Source organism: Pristis pectinata, chromosome 3 (genome assembly GCF_009764475.1).
Source record: "Pristis pectinata isolate sPriPec2 chromosome 3, sPriPec2.1.pri, whole genome shotgun sequence".
Lineage (NCBI taxonomy): Eukaryota > Metazoa > Chordata > Chondrichthyes > Rhinopristiformes > Pristidae > Pristis > Pristis pectinata.
This window is the reverse complement of record NC_067407.1, coordinates 19,023,269-19,047,806: the sequence shown is the minus strand read 5'-3', so window position 1 is coordinate 19,047,806 and position 24,538 is coordinate 19,023,269. Positions and strand designations below refer to the sequence as shown.

The following is a 24,538-nucleotide window of genomic DNA, read 5'->3' as shown; positions in this document are numbered from 1 at the left end:
GTTATGCTAACTGCTACACTACCGTGTTTCATACACAGTTCTTATATTTAATGTATTCTTTTATCAGGTTCTAATTTGCAGGAACTACATGGGTGACGTGGACATGAATGAAATTGACTACTTCCTACCTATGTTGACACAGAAAGAGGATGAGGGGTCTAGTTCTCCATTCCTCATCCATGGACATGTTCATTTCCTCTGGATAAAACACAATAACTTGTACTGTATCCTTTAAAATGAGCTCCTGTGGTGAGGCAGACTTCTTTGTGTGATCCAGAGCAATATATAAGAGTGATACTTAGCTTATCCTCTTTTTAGTGGAGATTAGAGATTCCTGTTATGTTTATGAACATGATGCCACAGGTGTATAGGATCATACAGTGCAGAAAGAGGCCATTTGGCCTATTTTACCTGTGCCAGCTTTTGGATTCTATATGAATTTGTATCGTAGCCCTGACCTGAGGAAAAATAACTTGCAATGCCTTCTCAGTCACGTCAAGATTAGCAAAATTGTGTGCAGTGTTTTTAATGTATTGGGATTTTTCAGCAGTTTGCATGCTATTGGTTTTATTCACTTGGAGAAAGATGTGGGGGTCTATAGTGATAGCTTTGTCTATCTATAAAGGGTCATGGTGTTGCAACTAAAAGAGGAAGGACATGGCAGAATTTCACTGTAGGGACAGATGAAAAGTCAGAATTTCTTTTGCTTATACCTGTGAACGCAATGAATCCTTGATCTGTATCTATTGGGACTAATAAGCAATGTAGACTTGGAATGGGGGTAATGGTGCTGAAAGATGGGTAAACAGTTGACATCTCTTTAATTGGAGAGTGCCTAGGTGCAGATTAAGGCCAATTTAAAATTAAGCTATTCAAAAGCTAAAGTTTGACAATGGAAGATATTAGCTAATGATGCTTAGTCCAATTGTTGGACATTTTCTTATATTTGCTATTTTAACACAGGAGTTATGTAACATTCACATTAAAACAATGGATAGTAGAACATTACAGAATGTGATAAATGTTTATTCAACAATATCACAGCAATAATTTCTAACGTTATATCACAAAATATTCTTGTTATGCTGCATGAATTTAAATTATAAGCAGATGCATTTTCATGTTCAGTTTTAAATTAAAATCCTGTAACGCTTGATGAATTCGTAAATCTACAACTATGAACTGAAGTGAAACAAATTAATCCCTGATTCAGATCTTTGGCATAACAAAATGACATTTAGAACTTTCCATATAGTCCAGTGCTGACAGATTGGCAGATTAGATATTGTTGCTGGAATATGCCTGCTCTCCTGTTTAACCTGCTGTTCAATAATGTAACTTCTTTAACCTTGAACACCAAGTGGTGGCAATGACAAAGAAAAATGCGAATGCAGCTCTGGTTTTTGCTTTCTTATATAAAATTATTCAGGTGGGTGTTGTTCAATCAGTTCTTGTGTTTTGGCAATGTTAAGATTACCCCTTCTGCCTATACAGTAGGATTTTCATGGTCTTGAATTTAAACATTGTGCTGTACTGAAAGAAAAATTTTACTCTCATTTTTGTATTGAAGCATAAAGGCTAATATGTGGCTAGGTTTGTTTACTGCTGATAAGCTCCAAAATAGGAAGAAGTGCTGGAAGAGCAAATCTTCATCTGGCAGACTGTTGGCAAAATCTATCATTTAGAGTTAACAGTGCTGGGTTATTACTTTGTTATTCTTCCCTCAGTCCATGACTGAACCAGTTCACTAAACACTCTCATATCAGACAGGGATACATTCACTCTCTCACGCTCCCATCAGCCAAGGTCTCTGGAACCAGCTCTTCACTAGATTATCTATGTGGTTTCAGGTTTCAGTGAAAAGGTAAGTCAAACATGATATAAAAAGGGTGGATGATACATTACTGCCATTTTTCTACCTTGCTGAAATCCTTATCTAACAGCAGGACCCTCTACCCCAATTTCCTAACTTCACCTCCACTCTACCCACAATCCAATGTCCCCTCCCACCCCCATCCACCACCCTCGTTGCCCCCCCACCTCACTTCCTCCACAGTTTCACCTTGACCAAGGGTAGTTGTTGTGATTGGCTGACTCACAGCTCTGCCTTCCAGCCCTCTGTTCCCTATCATCTGTCATCCACACAGGCCCCACAAGCCTAGTTCCCTCTCCCTCCAACCCATATATCTGTTTACTGAACCACAATCAGCTGATCTGCCCAGGAATTTTTGCTCTATCACCATCTGAATATCATCCGTCCTTCCACTTTTAATTTGTGTCACCCTCAGGTTTTCACAGAATATTTTAAAGAGGTTGAAGAGGAAAGTATTCGGGATAACTTTGTTATCGTTTACGAACTTTTGGATGAGGTGATGGATTTTGGATTCCCACAGACAACTGATAGTAAGATACTGCAAGAGTAAGTGTAGAACTGAGGAATTTGTTGTTATCTGTTTAACCCAAACTTATTAATGTGTTCATCTGCACTTTTGTCTCTCCTTTCTTCACTTCCCATTTTTTGTCCAGAGCTACTACTTTTACCAGCATTTCTTCCAGTGCTTGGAATAATGGTTGTGATACCACATCATAAGCTCCAATGTGTTACATTTGTAAAAGTGATGTTTTTAAATTTGATTATACTTCATAGGAGCCTGCAGAGCCTGGGTCCCAGGGCAACCAGTGTTTTCCTAATGGTATATTATAGAGTAACGCCTGTGGGTTGCATACCTTGGACCTACCCATCTATCCTTGACATTCAAAGGTATTACCATCTTCAGAATCCCCACCACTGGCCAGAACTCAAATGGACCAGCCTTACAAATAATGTGGTTACAAGAGCAGGTCAGAGGCTGGGTATCCCCTGGTGAGTAACTCACCTCTTGACCTTCCAAGGCCTTTCCACCATCTACAGCACCTACAGGTATAAGTCAGGAGTTTGATGGAATACTCTCCACTTGTCTGGATGAGTGCAGTCCCAGCAACACTCAAACTGCTCAGCTCCATCAGGACAAAGCAGGCCACTTGACTGGTACCCCATCCACCACCCTAAACATTCATTCTCTCCATTACGTGCCATCTATGCACTGAACCTACTCCCCTTGCCTACTCTGACAGTACCCTCCAAATCCACAGCCTCCACCATGTACAAGGATAAGGGCAGTGCATGGGAACACCACCACTGCAGCTTTCTCTCCATGAGTTTCACCATCCTGATTTGCAAATATATTGCTGGTCCTTCATGATGACTGGGTCTAAATCCAGGAACCTCCTACCACAATGCGTTCAGCTGAAGGACTGCAGCAGTTCAAGAAGACAGCTCACCACCACCTTCTCAAGGACAGTTAATGCTGGCCTTGACGGTGATGTCCACACCGCAAAAACGAATGAATAAATAAAATCACTGTGGTCCGTTATGTGGCACGTGAAGATTCCGCAATATTCCCCTGATAAAATTGTTTGAACTGTCATATCATGCAAACACTAAGCAACTGCAGGATAAATATCAGCATTGATTCTGTTTAATCATTGTGATTCAAAACTCTAACCATTTAGTTCAGGAACACCCTAATGATCTCACCACAATCCAAAATTGGATTAACAATCCTGCATAATTCTAAATAATGTTGCCATACACTTTTTTCTTTTGCTTTGCACTGATCCTTTCTGATGATTCTTTTTCTAACCCTTACCCTCCACATGATCTTCATTAGGTCCTTTGAGGTACCGTGCAATGTCCCACCATGTATAGATCTTGATTGCTTTCCCTGGACAGAAAGGAGGTAGCAAACAGTCATTCACTATAGTGTAGCCTGTTCCATAATTGGCTGGAAACATATTCATACAAGAGTTATGAAACAGTAGGAGGCCATACATTCAACAAATCCATGAGGGCTCCTTGAAGAGCACTGTATTTAGTCTCTTTCCTCTGCTCTTTCCCCAGAGCCATGCACATTACTATCCCTCAAGTGTCTAACTAATTCCCTTCTTGACTGTTTCCAGTAGGTATAAAACACTTAGCCCTTCAAACCCACTTCGCCACTCAATAAGATCATCTGATCAATTACAGCAATACTATTTACCTGCTCTCTCTTATACCCTTCAATGCCTTTTGTATCTAGAAATTTATCCTTTTCCTTCTTAAAAATATTCAGTGTCTTGACCTCCAGAGTCCTCTGTATGGTTCGAGAATTCCATTGCTCTTCATCCTCTGAGTGGAGCAATTTCTCCTCTTTTCTGTTATAAATCTCTTGCCCTGTAGCCTGAGACTGTCACTTCTTGTTCTAGGCATCCCAGTCAGGGGGAGCATTCTCCCTACACCAGTCTGTCAGCATTTTGTACATTTCAATTAGATCCCCTCTCATTCCTCTAAGCTCCATGAATACAAACCTAGTTGGCTTAATCACTCCTCAGATAGAAGCCCCACTATCTCAGATCACAACTACAATGTATGTAAAAAAGAAAAGTTTTTGTCATATCCTTGTGTCCTTTGGTGATAACCTTAAGTCATTTGTTTAGGATGGTGAATGAAGTGCCATTTGGGCAGGCTGATTCACCAAAGAGCCTGAACAAAGTGAAGCTTAGAGGTTTGATGTTAAGTGACCAGTAGATGGCCCTGCTGTAATTTTATGGACATGGTACTTACTTGCACCAGAGAGGGAATATTCCAATCCATACTTTCAGGATATTTACCAAGTGAGGAAAATAAATGTCATTTGTCAATCAATTCCCAGCCTTTCATTTCTGTTGGGTTAGAAATGTAAAGCTAATTTATATGGTATTGGTGAAGAATCTAAAGGACAGGAGCCCCACTTACTGCAGTTCACTGATGTTCCATAAACTGCAGTTACATTCAGCCACTTCTCACTGAATCCTGGCTGCCCACATTTACATTCAGTCCTCAATAAATGCTGCCCAATGATAATGATGAATTGCCTCTCAGCTTCCCCACCTGGACTGCATACCTGGTAGTTCAGCAAACAAACAACCATTGCAGTGATTAATGGTCTGTTATCTAGTTATATATTCACACAGCAGAGATTGATGAAAATAATGCTATCACTCACTTGAGAATGCCCTGATTCAGTGCCGAAGCTTGAAATTGAGAATATATGTGCTAAAAATACACATAGCGCCCTATTAATAAAAACACACAAGTATTTTCTCATATTTAATTCCATTTACAAACAATTAGGTATTCATTGTGATTCTAACCCAACCCTGATCCTGCTTTATAATGGTGTTAAATGGAGAGATCGTCCATATAATACATACATGTAATTTTTTTGGATGTTGCCACTTCATTTGTCCCTGTAAATATTGTTTAGCTTTAAACCAAAAATTGTGGCATAAATGAAAGAAAATTTAGACAAGTTTGGGCTGGGAGAGGGGAGGGAGTCCTGGTATCGGTGCAGGGGGTGGATTTGAATGTTGGTATTTCGAATTCAGTAAGAACTATGGAAACCCAACATGGGGAACATAAATTTGCTTGTGAAGGAATTTAAATGCAAAATACTACAAGTGCTAGAAATCTGAAATAAAACAATAATGCTGAAAATATTCAACACACCAGCGTGAGTTCAGCTGGAGGATCATTGACCAGAACCAATAATGTCTGATTCAATTCTGAGTGTTCTGCACTCTTGAACCATTGTTTCCAAAAAGATACAGCAACAATTTTACAAAGCAACACAGCAATTGAAAGAACTTGATTCATCTTAAGATGGCTGAGCATTCCCAGTGAAAGACAATCCCTACAGAGATACAATCTGACTCTTTTTTTGCTTGGGCAGACCTCTTGCCTAAAGAATTACTTTGCAAGGAATAAACTAAACTGACCCCAATAATAATTTTGCTCAGAAGTGGTGTGCCAGGAGGAGCTCAGTTACAGTGAGTAAAGAATGGATTGGAGTGGTGGTGGGTGAGTGGATTCTCCATTTCACAAAAAGAGAGTGGAAGGGAAAATTCAACCTTCCAAAGTTTTGCATCGGAATCTTATGTTGGAATATCAGGCAAATTCAGGTCAACTAATGTGGCAGGCTGGATAGTCTTTAATATAATGATGTAATGTAACCACTTATAGTAAGTAAAATATAGGCAGTAAAATATTCAAAATAAATAGTGGATTATAATCTGGAAGCAAAATAGCACAAATGTTGAAAGTCTGAAGTAAAATATGGAGAATGCTAGAAATACTCAACAACAGTCTGTGGAGAAAGAAACAGGATTAAGGTATCATTTGTCCTCTGACCAGCGATACTTAGTATTTTTTCATTTGAACTACTGTTGCAGTAGAACTAAGTCTACACCACTTAACCCATGTGGCACGATGCCAGTATGTTATATGTTTAGGTGTGTTGCTGTGTCACTGGAACGTAAAATTAGCTCCTGTAGCAAGATGTATCTTAATCTGACTTGGAGTGAATTCCACTGCTTATTTAATGTCTCCTTGTTATGTTTAACCCTTGATTTTCAGGTACATCATTCAACAGGGACACAAGCTGGAAATTGGAGCGCCACGTCCCCCTGCTACCCTGACAAATGCAGTGTCCTGGAGATCAGAGGGTATCAAATACAGAAAGAATGAGGTGTTCATTGATCTGATTGAATCTGTCAACTTGCTGGTGAGCAGTAGTTTCTGTAACACTGGTGTCTCACAAAATCAATTTAAGCTTCTAGATAGCACTTATAGGGAGAGGGGGATTTGCATTAAAACAGCCTGACCTGAATGCTGCTGTAAACAGCCTCTTTTGCTAAGTTACCATTTACGTGAGATTTCATTTTATTTTAGGCCTTAAATGATGTTGACCTTGTTTGAGTTAGTTTACAAATTCTTATTGGTTGACCAAGCATAAGCGCATCTGTTGCTGATTGAGGTGCTGTAGGGACTGTACATGCATAAATGCATCCTAAAAATTGAAGAGTTAAAGAATTTGCCCTTCATCCAACAACATTAACCAGATGGAAACCAGAAAAAAATAATTGAAGCATTATAAATACATTTTCAGGTGCAGTGGCATTGGTCATTCATATAAAGGATCTGCATGTCTCACTACTATTATACACTGATACAGACTGAAGGCCATTCAGATAATTGTGCCTGTGCCAGCTTCCTTGGAAGAGTTATCCTTAGTTTCACTTCCCAAGCTGAATCCGCACAGCCTGCATTTATTTTGTCTTTAAGTACTTAGCCAATTCTATTTTGAAAATTACCATTGAATCTACCTCCATCACACTTTCAGTAATCCATTACAGCATTTAATAACTCACAGCATAAAAAAATGCTACCGCTATTAAGAGTTTCTCCGGACTTAGTATATCAGAATCTCTCTTGTGAGTCAGTGCAAGCCAACTGCTGTCAGGGTTGACTTATGTTTGACCGTATAACTCAGCACTGTGGCCTTGTGACTTAGGCCAAATACTTTTACTTTTCACTCACGTGTTCAAGAGGACAGAAAAATCTAATAAGTCAGTGGGTTTGGTGAAGACAAGCAATACACATACAAACCAGCACATGGTGATCAATGCAAAACCTTGGGAAGGTCACAATAGGAGGGCTGTGTTCAGTTTTGGCCTTCATTCCACGAGAAGTGTATTGAAACAATAGGAAGGGCACAGAGGTGATTCACAAGGATACAGCTTTGAGGGAGAGCAGAAATGGGCAGTCATCCACATACTGTCTGGCAGAGTCAGTTAAGTGTGTGTGTGTGTGTGTGTATGTGTGTGTGTGTGTGTGTGTGTGTGCGTGTGTGTGTGTGTGTGTGTCTGTCTGTCTGTCTGTGTGTTTACAGAGGAGGAGGGGTGGAGTGGGGTTATATGCATGTTTTTGCATGCATGCACCTGTGTGTGTGTATGTGTGTGTGTCTGTGTGTTTGTAGAGGGGGAGGGGTGGGTAGGGGGTTATATGTACTATATTTTTGTATGCATGCACCTGTGTATGCATGTGGCTATGTGTGTGATCTTGAGTGTAAATTTGTGCTTTTATGTGTATGTGGTTATATGCATGTCATTGTATATGCATGCGTTTTTATTTGTGTATATATGTCGTTAAATGTACAGCCTTTGTATGTAAGTGTGTATGTGAGAGGATGTGCACATGTGAAGATGATTAGATGTGTATAATCCTATGTGCATGTGTTGGCAGTGTGTCCTATTGTGTGTGTACACACACGTGTGTGTGTGTGTGCATGTGTGTGCATTGCCACAGAATGCTATTGATTTTCTGCATGCTAAGTGTTGCCTGCTTCATTGTATCCTGTTTCTCCAGGTGAGTGCAAATGGCAACGTCCTGAAAAGTGAGATTGTTGGAAATGTAAGGCTGAAGGTTATACTCTCAGGAATGCCAGAACTACGGCTTGGACTCAATGATAAGGTTCTGTTCGAGATCTCTGGAAGTAAGTAGATGTGGCTGTATAAACAAATGAAATAAGAGCAGGAATAGGCCACTTGGCCATCAAATATCTAACTACACCTGTTTTAAAAATATAAAAAGGCTCTGCTTCCATTGTCCTTTGAAGAAGAGTTCCAAAGACTCATGATAATCTGGGAGAAAGAATTTTGCCTCATTTCTGTCCTTAGTGTACACCCACTTATTTCTGAAGAATGACACCTAGTTCTTGATTCTCCCACACTGGGAAACATTCTCTTAGCATCCACCCTGCTAAACTCCCTTAGGATTTTATATGTTTCAATTTTCTTCTCACTCTTAAACACACCCCCATTCTAGGTATCAATCTAGAAAACCTTCTCTGAGCTACTTTCAATTTTAAATAAGGGCACCAATACTGTATACAGTACTCCAGATGAGGTCTCACCAATGCCCTACATAATTGAAGCAGAGCCTCCCTATTTTTGTCCTCGGTTCCCTTGGTAATAAATGATAACATTCTCTTAGCTTTCCTAATTACTCATCATATCAGCATACCTCGAGCGAATCATATGCCCCAATCTCTCTGTAATCTTCCTTCATTTAAATAAAATGCTTCTCCTGCCAAAATGGACGGTTTCACTGTTTCCCACATTAACATTCCATTTATCAGATCCTTGGCTGAGGTCTTTCCACATGTCACGTATTCCTATATCAATAGTCTAAGAAGTCCTGCGATAGGGAATACATTCAAAAAGCAAAAAAAATCTGGACGTTAGGAAAAGAAATAAAAGCAGAAAATTATGGAAACACTTCACTGGTAAGGATTTCTAACCTTTTGCCAGATCGGAGGAAATATCCTCAACCTGAAATATCAGATCTGTTCCACTGTTTCTCTCTCCGTGGATGCTGCCTGACCTGCTGAGTATTTCACTAAGTGCACCACTGATGGTGGAAAAAGTTTAGATCTGTAAACGTGAATTGCAACTGGAACTATCCAGTCCAATTTCACAATTAGCACAACTTCACCTGAAAATGACCAGAGATGTAATTTACGTTACTTCTGGTAAGACGATCATAGGAGTGCATGGAGATGATTAATCCAATTTCTAGGCATTCATAGGATTGTGACTTTTTAAAATTCTCTGTCTACGCAGGGAGCTGTGAATGTGGAGTCTGTTAATCAAGACTGAGATAGATTGGTTTTTGACATGAAAGGAAACCAACAGCCATGGGAAACAGGAAGGAAAGTAAAGATAAGACCAAATCAGATTATCCATGATCTTACTGAGTTATAAAGCAGGCTCTGGCGCCATATGGTGTATCCCTGCTCTTTGTTCTGTTCTTGCATTAGGAAGCTTGCAGGTTTATTGCCGGAATACCATCAGTCAGTCAGACATAGCTCAGCATTGGAAGCAGATTGAAGACCACTCATGATCTAGGAACAAAATAATTACATCTTGTTAGCTCCCAGGCACTGACCTTGTGTGTCATCATTCTCGAGAAGGAACATGGTTCATCATAAAGCTGCAACACTGACCATTCTCATTTTCAATGATAGGGACCTGATTAACCCTTTAGAAAATTTCACTCCCAAATCACTTCATCCCACAAAGGCTTTAGCTCAGCTTCTTCTTTACCTGTTGGCATGTTTTTTTTTTGTTCATGTTAGGAGACAAGACTAAATCTGTGGAACTGGAGGATGTAAAGTTTCATCAGTGTGTGCGTCTGTCCCGTTTTGAAAATGATCGAACTATATCCTTCATCCCTCCAGATGGAGAGTTTGAACTCATGTCTTACCGGCTATATACCCAGGTACGTAACATGTCCAGAGTAGCTCTAGGGTGAATGTACAGTCAGGTATGAAACATGTTCAGAATCAGTACACTGGCAAACCTTACCCCAGTCATCAAGTATACCGTACACATCCTGCATACGTGCACACCCAGAAGCTGAGTTCCAAGTCATTGTTAACTTGTTCACTAAAGCATACAAGAGAATGGGCTTTGCACTAAATACCTGTAAGACTAAGGGTCTTTGCCAACGTGTGGATCACTTCCCATACCCCTGGAACAACCTCTCAGTAGAAGCAGAATTTGATGATGAAATTCACCACTTGTTTCGAACCACCACTGCTGCCTTTGGTCATCTGAGAAAAAGATCTGTCACCATGTTCAGGACAGCAATGATTCGCCACCTGAATGCTTCGGAGACATGAACTAGAGTCATAGAGTCATAGAGTAATACAGCATGGAAACAGACCTTTTGGCCCAACTCATCCATGCCGACCATGGTGCCTACCAAGCTAGTCCTATTTGCCTGCATTTGGCCCATATGCCTCTAAACCTCTCTTATCCATGTACTAAGCCAAATGTCTTTTGAATGTTGTTACTGTACTTGCTTCAACCACTTTCTCTGGCAGCTCATTCCATATATGCACAACCCTCTGTGTAAAGAAGTTGCCCCTTGTCCCTTTTAAATCTTTCACCTCTCACCTTAAACCGATGGCCTCTAGTTTTAAGTTCCCCTTCCCTGGGAAAAAGACGATGTGAGTTCACCCCATCAATGCCTCTCATGATTTTGTACATCTCTATAAGGTCATCCCTCAATCTTCTACACTCCAAGGAATAAAGTCCTAGTTTGCCCAATCTCTCCTTATAACTCAGGCCCTTAAATCCTGTCAGTGTCCTTGTAAATCTTCTATACACTCCCTTCAGTTTAATGATGTCTTTCCTATAACAGGATGACCCAAACTGTACACAATACTCCAAGTGCAGTCTCACCAATGTCTTCTACAACTGTGACATAACGTCCCAACTCCTAGACTCAATGCCCTGACTGATGAAGGCCAGTGTGCCAAATGCTTTCTTCACCACCCTGTCTACCTTCAACTACCTACAACAATCACCTTCAAGCATGGCAAGACCCCTCAAATCCATTGACAGGATAAAGGAGCCAATGTCAGTGACCTCTGCCAGCCCAACATGAGGGGCATAGATAGGATGAATGCACTCAGTCTTTTTCCCAGAGTTGGGGGTATCAAGAACTAGAGGGCATAGGTTTAAGGTGAGGGGGGAAAGATTTAACAGGAACATGAGGGACAACTTTTTTACACACAGTGTGGTATCCATGTAGAATGAGCTGTCAGAGGAAGTGGTTGAGGCAGGTACAACAATTTTTAAAAGACATTTGGACAGGCACACGGTTTGGAAAGGTTATGGGCAAAATGCTGGCAAATGGGACTAGCTTGGATGGGGCATTTTGGTCGGCATGCACCAGTTGGGCCGAAGGGCCTTATTCTGTGCTGTATGACTCTAGCATCACAGCTTCAAGGCTCCAATGTATTCAGCCAGGTCTCTGTGTGGGCAATATTATCTGTATCCTTGACACCAGACTCAGAAAACAGGCATTGGACTGTTGAGTTTCTTCAAGTCACAAGGTTTCCAGGATGGCAGAGAAAACACTTCAAGGATATTCCTTAAGCCTTTTTGAAAAACTCTAACTTCCTCACTGACCTATAGGAATCCTTGAACCAGGACTGCTTAAAATGGAGGAGGATTCGAGATCACACCGAGAACCTCGAGTCTCTTCCTCTATACCATGTAAAGACCCTATAAAAATGCCAGAATGAACTCAGAACCCTTCAAACAACTTGCCTACCTTCCCCATTATACATCTTCTGCCCCACCTGGGTGAAGTTATGGGAAAGGCATCATTCTTGAGGCCGATGGACTGTCTAGAAGAGAGGGGGAGTAAAAAGAGAATGATGTATTCACAAGTAGCACTCAGGCTCATTGCATGTTCAGAATTATTACTTAGTATTACTGTCCTCAGGTACATGATGTGTTTACATGTAGCACTAGTAAATATAACTCCACTTACAGGACGCACTGGAACATCTGCACTGGGAAAACAATTTAAATAACATGCTATAGGTTAAGAACATATTTTGGTTGCAGATTTTTTTAACTTGAGCTTGATGTGACAATTTGAAGCTGAGTTTGATGTTTGTTGCATAATATTGACAAGGTTGGGATGTGCATTTTCATTTACACCAGTTATATGTTCTTCTCTCATTACTTGCTGAAGGAGTGCAGATCTTACTTGCATGTCACCCTAAGTCATTTTCACCATAAAACAAAGAATTTTGCCTGAAACACATATGGTAAGATAATTCATGCAGATACCTACACACTACTGGCTAGCTATTGAAAACTGAAGCTCACATTGAGATATCTGTACTTTCAGAATGGAAATACATTGGGTAATCACAGCACAAATGTGCCTTTGTTTGCTCCTTTTGTTCAGTGAATGTTAGTTATCATTGTACCTCCCATTATAAAATGTCACATGCATACAGTTTGTTGCAATAACTTATTTTGCAGGTAAAGCCCTTGATTTGGATTGAGTCAGCAATTGAGAAATACTCGCACAGCCGGGTGGAGATTATGATAAAGGTATGAGTGGAACGACAACCCTGTTAATGGAGGCTTACAAAGGGTCTCCATGGAAGCTGGCTCATGGTGGTCTGTCCTGCAGCTCACATTGTCCAATGAGGCTGTGGGTCCATTAATCTTGTTGTGCTATGGAGTTTCTATTCCCAGCGTCCTCCCCTTCCATTTCTCCTTTCCACTCCTGGGGGACAATCCCTTGGTTCTTGATCTAAATGGCCAAACTCATCTGATGGCTGTACAATTCCAAGTAAGGAAAGCCCAGGATGATTTAAGAACACAAGACCCAGTACAAGAAATAGGATGAGGAGGAAGTCATCCTTCCCCTCAAGCCCACTCTGCCATTCAGTTACTTCCCCAGTCATCTCCCCAACGGACACGTCAATTCATAAGCTGCTATCTAACTGAGCTTAGTATCCACAGTATGGAAAACTGTGGTGATCACATACTCCCTAGTCCTCCCCCAAACCCACTATTTAGTCTGTCAAACCAACATCCCTGTTCTTTACAACTCTGACCCTATTCACCCCCTGTTTGCTTTCAGACCATTAATGTAATTCAATTTGTGAAGAAGAGTCACGCCATAGGAAAATATTTAAGGAATATTAGGAAGCTTTAAAGAAAATTGGCGTTAACTACTTTCCTTTACGCTCAACACCACGATGTTCAAAGTTTTTCTATAAATAGTCAGTACTGCAGGGTGTATTTCAGATTAAGAGAGGGTGTGGAGGCAGAACAAATAAGGTTGAGCAAAGGACAAGGAAATTGAGTAAAAGATGGAATGTAGCATATCTGAAGGGCAATGTATAGTTGACAGTATTCTTGTTTATCCACTGTATTTCAACCAGTGGTGATCAGCAGAAAAAATAAAATACTAGAACATAGAACATAAAACATTACAGCACAGTACAGGCCCTTCGGCCCACAACGTTGTGCTGACATACTGTGATGAAATTTGTGATATCTTGGCTGAAAGGCAAATTTCTTAAATTGTGAGTGTTCCCCAAAGGAAAAATAGGAACACCTATTGAGCAAATAGGCATTTGGGAAAAGCACTGACGCAAATGGATCTACAGTATGTCTGGAATGGAGGGTGTTTACTTACATCCATAGTACATTGGTCTATTTTGCTTTATAATTTCAATATTTCAAATATTACTGAGTTTATTCCAAAGATGGAGCAAGTATAGCTTGGAACTCTCAAATTAAATACATCAACTTACCATGCCTGTTCCAAAACTGTATGGCATATTTAGCATAGATCTTTTTATTTAAAGTACTGTTACTTTTGTTTGTTTGTGTGTGTGTGTGTGTGTCTGGGTGCATATACATATAAAGATTCTTATTAATCCTTCATCTTTTTACTGGATGTGTTCATGTTGCATATCTATTATTTCTGCTTGTTTGCTTGTTACCTTAATTTCAAAACTTAAATTGTTGTACTTACTCAAATTCAGGCAAAGAGTCAATTTAAGCACCGTTCCACAGCGAACAATGTCGAGATTTTTGTGCCAGTTCCTAGCGATGCTGACTCACCGAAATTCAAGACCAGTACCGGCACTGCAAAGTGGCTGCCAGAAAAGAATGTTGTTGTTTGGTCAATCAAGTCCTTCCCTGTGAGTAACGTGGATGATTCAAGATGTCATACCTTAGTGGTGCAGCAGACCAGAGCTGGTGGGGTGTCCTTCCCCTGCCCATTGCTGTTGTAAGACTGGGAAAGATGAAGCAGTAAGAGCCTCTCGTAGAAAGGTCTATGCACCAGATTGGTGAAAACCTGTGAATGGTTTTCTGGGATTATAACATCCAAATTTCTCCAGTCCAAATAAAGTGGAGAAAGTAGTAAGATAAATATAATTTGAATTGTATAGGTTATCTGTTCTGTGGTTGGAAAGCAGTTAAGAAACGATTTGAATTTCAATGTTGAATTTCACGTCTATCATGGGATATCCCAGAGCATTATATACCCAATGACGTATGTCTGAAGGGTAGTCTGTATAGTAGTTTAAGCAATGTGGCAGCCAATTTGCATCCAGAAACCTTTATACACAGCAGTGAGATGATGTTTTAATACTGTTGAGTAAGGGATAAATATTGACAAGGATACCTGGGCAACTGTTACATGTTGACAAAAGGAGGAAGCTGAGTTTTATCATTTTGACTGTTTTAATTAATGAGTTACTGAGCCAGCACACATTGAGTTACTGAGCCAGCACACATTGGCCAATTGCAACCCTAAGAGAAAATATAGTGGCTCTGCCAAAGATTAGGCAGTAACACAAGATAATTACCAGTGCATTAATGGCCCCAAGTTGGCTTGGGGGCAAACTAACAATTACACATTATTATCCTGCTCCTCTACAGAATGATGCCAGGACTTATATCTCCACCTGAAAGGGCAGTTTAATGTTTCTTCCGAGAAACAACACCTCAAACAATTGTACTGGAACCTCAATACTACGTTGGGATATCAGCCTAGGTTTTTGTGCTGGAGTGGATCTTGAACCCAAAACCCTCCATATCAGGAGTGCTTTCAATAGGACTGGCACTCAAGTGGAGTATGAAATTTATCCCAAATTTGCCAGCAGTGCTATCTTCTGCAATTTTAAAGGTTTGCTTTGTTAAACCATTGGACTTATTCCAGCACTTGAGTCATTGCCCGTTTCTGTTCTTTTCAGGGTGGGAAGGAGTACTTGATGCGGGCTCACTTCGGCCTCCCAAGCGTTGAGGGAGAGGAGCAAGAGGGGAAGCCACCTATCACCATCAATTTTGAAATTCCATACTTTACTGTCTCTGGAATTCAGGTCAGCATTTCATTAAAGGGGGAAAGCTGGAATTTCCAATCTTTCATTTAATTTTTTGTTTCCAGGTGCTTTTCCAAGTTAATTTGGGATTGTACGAGAGATTTGCAATAGGGAAAGTTTAGCCAGGCTAATTTGGAACAGTGCAGTCTAAGTTAAACCTCTCTTGTGATTTGACCCACTCCATTGCTGAGTTGTGATTCATTTCCTCTTCCAACCAATGCCCCCATTCCACATTCCCCCACCCCCACCAAGTCCACAGGGCTCCCCCACCCTTTTCCAACTGCTGCCTGCTGTCTCTGGACAGTTGGGCAGCCTGTAAACTTGTATGGCTGCCCAGCAGGAAATAGAATTAAAAGTGTATAGCCACCAAATTTATTAAATTTCCAAACATATGTATCTGCCTCTCTGCTGTCCTATCACTCGGGTAAACAGACTTACTCCTCCCTGGCCAAGAAAAAAAGCACCAGTACAGTGCCTGCCTCAGGAATTATTCAGGGCTGGTGCCACAAATAATGATATGAGGAAGTAGGACAGGTGTGTGCTACAAGAGCTCTGGGGAATGGAATTGATTGGATTGCTCTTGCTCAGAGCCAGCAGGGCCTCAATGGGCTAAATGGCCTCCTTCCATGCTACAAAGATTCTATGAAATCAGAAATCAGCCGATGGGTGTAATAGTTTTCACAAACAGCAAAGCTGCTAAACCAGACTGGTCTTTCCTGGTGCTGTACTCTCCAATGACAAGGGGCTATGCTCCAATCTTAGTTTGCAATTACATCCCAGTTCGTCACTGTAAGGATAAGCTCCATCCTAAACAAGCACTTATGAGCTTCTGAGAAAGGCTTGAAATTTTCATCTTTAACTGAAAAAAACATTCCCAAATGCCCAGCTGGGCATTTACCCAGTGATGCGACTCCATGCTGGCAATAAATCCAACAGTGCAGAATTTATATTTTTGTTCATTTTGCTTTAAGGACATCGCACTTGGCTTTGAAGAAGCTGATATAGACTGCTGACCAATCCTGTTAGACTGTGGGATGTGCTGGTCAGTGCTATAACATTGTGAAAATGATGAGAATAGTTAAAAATGTGGCAAAGAACAGGCAGTGTTTGTGATTATGTAAAAGAAACTGAAGATCCTGAAGATTCTGTCAAGAAAATAACCCAGGTGAAGCCTGAACTAATCAGTAATTATCAGAATTATTGAGATTAATTGAGCTGTACTTGATAGAGGCCAAATGTTGATGCATCTGGAGCTAAGGTTTTTTTGTATTGAAATTACCTAACGTTGCCTAACAACAAAAAAAACATATGTTTATTTTATGAATTATGAGAATTATGAGAGATCAGATCGCAGTAGTGGTCCCAGTTTCTTACCATGACTCTCTCTCTCTCTCTCTCTCTCACTCCCTCCCTACGTCTCTTTCACTCCCTCTCTCTCTCTCCTCGCCCTCTCTCCCCTTCCTCTCTCCTCCTCTCTCCTCTCTTTCTCTCCTCTCTCTCTGCCCTCCCTGACCCTCTCTCTCTTTCTCTCTCTCTCTCTCACACACACACACACACACACACACACACACACACACACACACACACACACACACACACACACACACACACACACACACACACACACACACACACACACACACATTTTGTTCATGGTGTCCAGCAGAGAAATGTTAAAAATGACAGTTGCAATGGCACAAGATATCATAGGAAGATGTTTAGGAAAATTCACCACTTCTGTGTTTCTTTTCACTAGGTGCGCTATTTGAAAATCATTGAGAAGAGTGGTTACCAAGCTCTTCCCTGGGTCCGTTACATTACCCAGAGTGGAGGTAAGCAATTTGGCAAAGCACAGAAGCCCAAAGGTTGCCTTCTGTGCTTTGAAGTTTTATGATTCTAAGAATTAATAAACATTATCACTATTCCCTAGCTCTCAGATTTAGCTCACATCCTTTTTTAATGGTGCAATGATAATTCTCCTGGATTATTTTTAGCAGAGTCTATGAAGTTTATCATCATGTTCCTAAAGACTACAGGACAATGCTGGAGAAGTAGCACTCCCCTGCATCATTTTCTCCAAGCTTGAGTGCACAACGATACAATCCCTTTTCAATGGGCGTAAACCAGCTGGACAATTGTGATAGAAATGGATTATCCCACTGAAACCATGTTTGGAAGCTGATAAATGTTTGTGCAAAACACATCAGAGACTATCCTTGTACGCATGCATGGCTGTAACCAGGATCAAACTAAATAGCCTTGTGAATATGTGTACCTTGCACCATAAACAACCTGGAGTACTGATTACTTAGCAACTCTCTGAGTAAATATAGAGCATTAGATTACAGAGAGAGAGATCATATCCACTCTAGCCTGAAATAAATTCCTACCCACATAGCATAAGAAGAAAAATTAGCTGCTGAAAGGGAAGTGTGAATGGTGAAAGTTTTATTAACTGGACGAGTAGGCGATCTGAAAGGGAGATGTTGATACAAATTTAGGTCGTTATGCAGATGTAGGTATTTGGAAGAAAAGTAGTTTATCAGGGGAGAGTTTGCTTTGAACTATATAATTGCGACTAATAGTTACCCTCTTCCTGTTACTTAGTGTCTCTATGTTGTGTTCTAGATTATCAACTGCGCACCAACCAATAGGAACGTTGCTGTCCAGTGGAATTCCTAAATTGGGAGGACACGATTTGTGACTAGTAAAGAAGGGGAAAATGATGTCACAAATCCAAGTCCACAAGCCTTCGGGATCACTGATTATGGATGTTACATAGCAAAAGTGTTGAAAGAGAGCTCTTACCAACCAAATAGGAAAAAGTGACTGTTACTGACATAGCATTTCTTTGTAGCTTCTGGATGAGTGTTAGGTTACCATTTCATTATTGGTCCTTCCTGGTTTTGCTGTTATCTGGATACAGTCAGCTGAAGGCTACGGCCAGGCTAATTGCTGTTCTCTGATGGATTTTCTGTCAAACTTCAAACATTCTGACAAACTTCAAACATTTTAACCAGGCTGATACAGAGGGAAGTCCGATGACATTGAGAATAAGAAGTACCCTGGAGGGGCAGTGAAGGAGATATGGATTATGTTTCATTTTTCTGCATCAGGTAGCATAGCGGTTACTTTCCTGAACTGGAATCAGGAGCCTGGACCATTATTCAAATTCCACCATGGCAGCTGTGAGATTTAAGTTAAAGTCATTAAATAAATCTGGAATAACAATATATTTACAGTGATCGCTACTGCATTTTAGCAAAAAGGGCATCTGGTTCACTAATACTCTTCAGGGAAGGCAATCTGCCACCCCAGTGACTCCAGACACAATAATATGGTGACTCTTTAGCCGCTGCCTCAGTGGCAATTAGGGATGGACAATAAATGCCGGCTTTACCAGCAACACCTGCAACCGATGAATTAATAAATAAACAGAAAATAAATCTAACCCTTGTTCCGCTTTCCCTTCCACCCTCCGAAAGAAAGTCCAGATTAGAGGTTTCTCAACCCAAACTCTTTACATTGGCATTACCATCTTGTATCATGCACATTGCTATCATTGCAATGAGTCCACTTCCCTAAATTTTCTCCATGTCTTCACCTTGACTAACTGTATGAGGCAAAATAATTGGGAGAAAATTACAAATAACAAAGTTGAAAACAAGGTGAAAGCAGTAGAAAGATAGAATTTCTCTTCAGCTGCCTGGTGATCTGCCACACTCTGATTGTATGCTCCAACATTTCACAAATCGTTTACCATTTTGGATGCAACTTGAAATTATGATATCCTGTATGCCATCTCCCAACAACTCCACCAATTTAGTCCTCTTTTAATTATTTACCAAGGTAGCATGGATGTCATCTTTCACTGAGTTTTCTATCCAGAAAATGTTTGAGAGCCCAGTGACGTTGAGCTCTTTAGCCATCACATTGCCCATTCTCACATGATCTGCAGGATGCCAGCCTGCCAGTTGCAGCTTTGCAGGAGTAGACTGATTGTTTGCTTTCCTTCTCAAGGTGAAGCCAGACCCTGAGCTTTAAGAGGCCTTAGCCTTCAGTGAAGCTGTCACAGCTGTCAGTGACAAGGCTCACTACCCCATCCCGGGATGGCACTGTCAGGAAAACCAGGTCAATGTGTGGCCTAGTTAGCAGTCCTTATGGGGAGCACTCCAGGCCACCAATCAGAAACAGTCAGTTTATTAAAATTGGAATGTGGAACCTGGAAGTGCAGTACTGCCTCTCTCAAACCCACGTTAAAAATGCAGGGCCTCTGGCCAGTGTTTATTCATATGCCCTCCTTCGCTCCTGTCCCCTTTCTTTACTACTCCCAGTCTCCCATTCCCAAATGCATTCGTCATCACACTTATAAAGTACCTGGGTGAGCACCTGAAGATAATCCACGTTGCTATGGACTAATTCTCTGAATGTGTGATGAATCCAATAGCTCTTTTTTGGCTAGCATGGACATGATGGGACAAATGGTGTCCTTTTGTGTGATAAATGTCTATTATTTTATGCCATGAATAAGGTAATTCAAATACTTTCAGATTGTTTTAGCAATGAGCTGTCACAATGATGATGGGTTGAATGTCTGCCTTCTGCATTGCAACTCATTGAACATATCTTTGATAAATGGGAGTTGTCATGGCTAGGTTTGATGGTTGGAACAGATATCATTGGAGAAGATCTGGAACTTGGAGACTGAATAACAACAATTGGAGTTTCCATTGTAATACTACCTGGGTGCTTTGTTACCAAGGAACCTTCTACACTTTGCAAAAAGTGAACTGCAGGGTATGTGGTTGATTACATTGCTTCAGTCCTTTAAATGACATGATAACCTGATGTGGGCCCTTCCTCCGTACTGCCTGATATTGTGCACAAGCTCCCTGACAGGTTTTCCAACAGTTGTCAATGCAAAGCCATCATTTTATAGCCTGGCTCCTGGGTGAAAAAAAGGTGATCTCACTGAAATGCACAGAATTCTTACAGCGTTTGACGTTAAATGTGGAGCTGATGCTTGTCTGGGCGAACAGAATGAGGGGCCGAGGTATCTTGGTTTAATGGGTCAGTCATTCAGAACAATCATGAAGAAAAAAAGAACAGACCCGATGCAGGGTTTCGACCCAAAATGTCAACCGTCCTTCCACAGATGCTGCTTGACGCGTTGAGTTCCTCCAGAAATTTGTTTTTTGCTCCAGATTCCAGCATCTGCAGTTCTCTTGTGTCTCCAATGATATGAAGAAACTCCTTCATCCAGAGGGCAGTTCATCTTTGGAGCTCTCTACCCAAGAGGGCATGGAGGTTCTGTCACCAAGTATAATCAAGCCAGAGATCAATACATTTTTGGACTTTAAAAGAATCAAGGGAAATTATGTGAATGCAGGAAGGTGGTGCAGAGGTAAAAATATCAGCCATGATCTTATGGAAGTAGAGATGAAGGGGTTAATGGTCTAATTCTATGTGTTTTACTGTTATCTGAAGGTATGAGGCCCCACTCTTTCATTTTCAGCGAGGTTTATTGGGAGTATCACGCACAGCTAATAATGGACTGAAGCCAGAATGGAAAGCCCCAATATTTCCTAGTAACTTTAGTGAGCATCCATTGTGTAAGTACAGAAATTTAACAGCGTTCTGTGTTTTTCAATGTTGAGTCACTGGCTAAGATACTGGAATAGGGAAGTTTCTGGAGAAGTAGGGCTACCCAGAAAAAGAGCCTCCGATTTCAATGTGTAGCTGGGCAGCTATACCCACTGGAACTTGCTGTCCAATCATTCATTAATAAAGCTGAGTGCTGTAACCTTACCGAGAAAAATCTGTCCCTCCATATTCAGAATCTCCCTGCAGGGTTGGTGCCTTGTGTCACATCAAACTCTGTACCCTGCTGCAGAATCTGCACTAACCTGACTAATCAATGATTAATACATGGAAGGATCGAGAAGGTTGAACTTCCTCAGGAATGGAGTACTGCAAAATGTAACTGGAAGATCAGCAACAAATAGATAGGCTCTTTCAGGATTAAAGTTATAAAAATATTGGAGATAGGGAAAAGTTCCTGTTTGACTGGGTGGAGTGGTTCAGGGTTGGAAGTTCTTTAGTGATTCTTCCAGAAGTATGTTCAATAACTATGTGTGACAATCCACCACACTCTTCCAGAATAGCTTCCTAAATACAGCCTGCATTGAAAATGACAATACACTTTCAAAGGGCTATGAACATACATGGGTGTTAGTCCCACTGAGAAATATACTCAGTGGCTGGAAGAAAACTGAAGCAATTGTCCACAGGTTCCCCCACCCCCTTCTTTTTCTTCCCCCCACTCCTTTGTCTTCCCTTGTTCCTATGACTCCCTTCCCCTGCCTTGATGATCTGTCCATCTCCTCTCCTCCCCTCCCCCATCCTTTATTCCATGGTCCACTGCCCTCTCGTACCGGATTCCTCCTTCTTAAGCCCTTCGCCTCTTCTACCTATCACCTCTCAGCTTCTTACATCTCCCCCCCCCTCCCCCTCTCACCTGGACTCGCCTATCACCTGAACTCACCTATCACCTGCCTGTGCGTGCTCCTCCCCCTCCCCCCACCTTATTCTAGCTTCTGCCCTCTTCCTTTCCAGTCCTGATGAAGGGTCTCGGCCTGAAACGTCGACTGTTTATTTCCCTCCATGGATGCTGCCTGACCTGCTGAGTTCCTCCAGCACCTTTTGAGTATTGCTACAGATTCCAGCATCTGCAGAATTTCTTGCTGTCTCAATTATCCACAGGTGTCAGGTGTAGCTCATTCATGGCACTTGTCACTGGGTCAGAAGATTGGGGGTTGGGTCCCAGTCAAGTGAGCTGAGCAGACACTCCAATGCTGTTTGTGGAATCAAGCTGCCCCCTCGGGTGGAGGTTAATATTCCATGGTATGATTTTGAGCCAGAGGAGCTATATCCCTGGTGTCCTGGCCAATACTTATCTCTAAATCAACAATATAAAACAGGTTATAAGGCCGTTAGTGCACTGCCGTTTGCAGAAGCTCTTGTTCAATTTGGCAGGTGCGTTTTCCCAGCCTGCAGCTGTGACTACACTTCAACAGTACTTCATAGTTAGTGAGTATGTAAGTGCTGGAGAGCTAAATTAATTCCAAAGCACGATAGCTACACCTTGGAAGTATTCCAGCAACTGGTAAATCTTTGAATGGAATCATTTCAGTGGGGGGGGAGGGAGCAGAGGTTCCTGCCATGAGCTCTCTTAAGAATTAAAACAAACAGGTCCCCTGGAGAGTGAAGCTGTTGACATGCCTGGGCAGAGCTCAGTTATTTCTGCATCTCAGCATCAGTCAGACGTGGGGCAATCAGTGACCTGGACCTGTCAGCTACTGATGACCTTGACCTACCTGAAACAATATAGTCTTGAGTTACATGGAATGTGGTTGCCTAAAGTTAGGCCAATCCGTCCAACAACTTCATATGAACTTCCTCCCACCCCTCCTTGTCTTTATGTTCCCTTATATTTTTATATTCCTTTCTCTCTTAAGAGCTAATTCAGTTTCCCTTTGAATGAATCACTTCAATTTGCCTCAGTAGTGAGTCTCCCCCTCTGAATAAGGAGGTCTCTCTCCACTGGATTTATTAGTGACTAGCTCACTGTTGTGGGCCCTGGTTCTGTCATTCCCCCACAAGTGGCATTAACCTTTCATGACTGTACCAGCAAATAATTTCCTAGTTTAAAAGAACCCTGTTAATTCTTGGTTCTGGAGATAGAAGGACTGGCCTGGGAACACATGGCAAGCAGACCCCAAGACCTATTCGCCATAGGATGCAGGCTCCAAGATGACAACTGCACAGTTCCACCACAGTGTGGAGAGGGATTAAAATAGGTCATTTTCATACATTACCAGAGGTACTGGATGAAATCCAGAGAGTCCAGCCACCTTCAATGTTTTGTTTAGTGTGGAAGAGTGTGAAATTTGTGTGTGTAAAAATCAATGGTTCTTAAAGTATTCTTATAGTTATTAAATATAATTATTAAACATTCTATAAATGAAGCAAATAAAATCATTCTGCAAAATAATGTTTGTTTAAAGTTTTCCATACAATGGAACTTGGTCTCCTTTACACTTATAACTCATTCTGTCTCAACATAAATGCCAAGCCCAAACTCTTTCCTTGTCACACATATCAAAAAGATGATCTAAATGATTAATATACATGTATGAAAATGTAAGAATGTGGCATTTGTGTGGCTGTCTTTCCTGTTCTCCAGGAATATCTTCGGGACAACAGGAACTGAAAATTAAACTCCAATTATCTGTTGTAAGTGGTCTAGAAGGAAGGTCATGAGCACCTTAAGCAAAAACATTGGGAATTTTCACTTTTTTAAAACATTTTCATTCATTAGTTTTATAAAAACAAAAAATGAAGATTGGAAAAAATGGCTGTCTGTAGTGAATTGTCAAGATTAATCCAATTGAATTATATGTTGTATGTTCTTTTCTTGATCTTGTTCTTGATGTTATATGTTGTCTGTTCTTTTTGCAATTAGAATGGGAGGCGATGGTTACTGTTGGATGAGTTAACAACAAGAATCTAGGGCTGGGATGTTAATGGTGGAGGAGGGGTTGTCCTTGAGATGACCCAACAAAGCTGGAAAACCAAACCATGAACCAAGATTAACCATCATATGGTGATCTTTGCACTTGAATACCTCTCTATTTTGGTCCACAAAATGGAGATTAATGTGGCCACTCCCAAGATTTATTTCTCTTACAGGTCTTACTTATTTATTTCTCTTACAGGTCTATAACTCATGAACTGTGCTGTTTTGGTTGGATGACAATGAATACCTCACTCAAACAGGTGAAAGGAAATCAGGAACAGCCTTTTACACAACTTGCAATTAGTTCCCAATATATTCTTCAAAAATAAGATAGGATAGGAACTCC

The 24,538-nt window shown here is 41.0% G+C and overlaps 1 protein-coding gene across 2 annotated transcripts in view; it reads left to right on the top strand.

Moving 5' to 3' along the window:
- Window positions 1–23,628, top strand: part of LOC127567912 (AP-1 complex subunit mu-1-like) — a 36,397-nt gene extending 12,769 nt beyond the window's left edge. For both annotated transcript variants that reach the window (XM_052011109.1, XM_052011110.1), the window contains exons 2-12: window positions 68–224; window positions 1,362–1,429; window positions 2,289–2,419; window positions 6,473–6,620; window positions 8,264–8,390; window positions 10,035–10,177; window positions 12,748–12,819; window positions 14,271–14,429; window positions 15,489–15,614; window positions 17,371–17,446; window positions 18,243–23,628. In XM_052011109.1, the coding sequence (XP_051867069.1) occupies window positions 68–224; window positions 1,362–1,429; window positions 2,289–2,419; window positions 6,473–6,620; window positions 8,264–8,390; window positions 10,035–10,177; window positions 12,748–12,819; window positions 14,271–14,429; window positions 15,489–15,614; window positions 17,371–17,446; window positions 18,243–18,268 (1,233 nt within the window). In that variant the 3' untranslated portion in view covers window positions 18,269–23,628. The remainder of the gene's footprint in view (window positions 1–67; window positions 225–1,361; window positions 1,430–2,288; window positions 2,420–6,472; window positions 6,621–8,263; window positions 8,391–10,034; window positions 10,178–12,747; window positions 12,820–14,270; window positions 14,430–15,488; window positions 15,615–17,370; window positions 17,447–18,242) is intronic.
- Window positions 23,629–24,538: the final 910 nt, after the last annotated feature.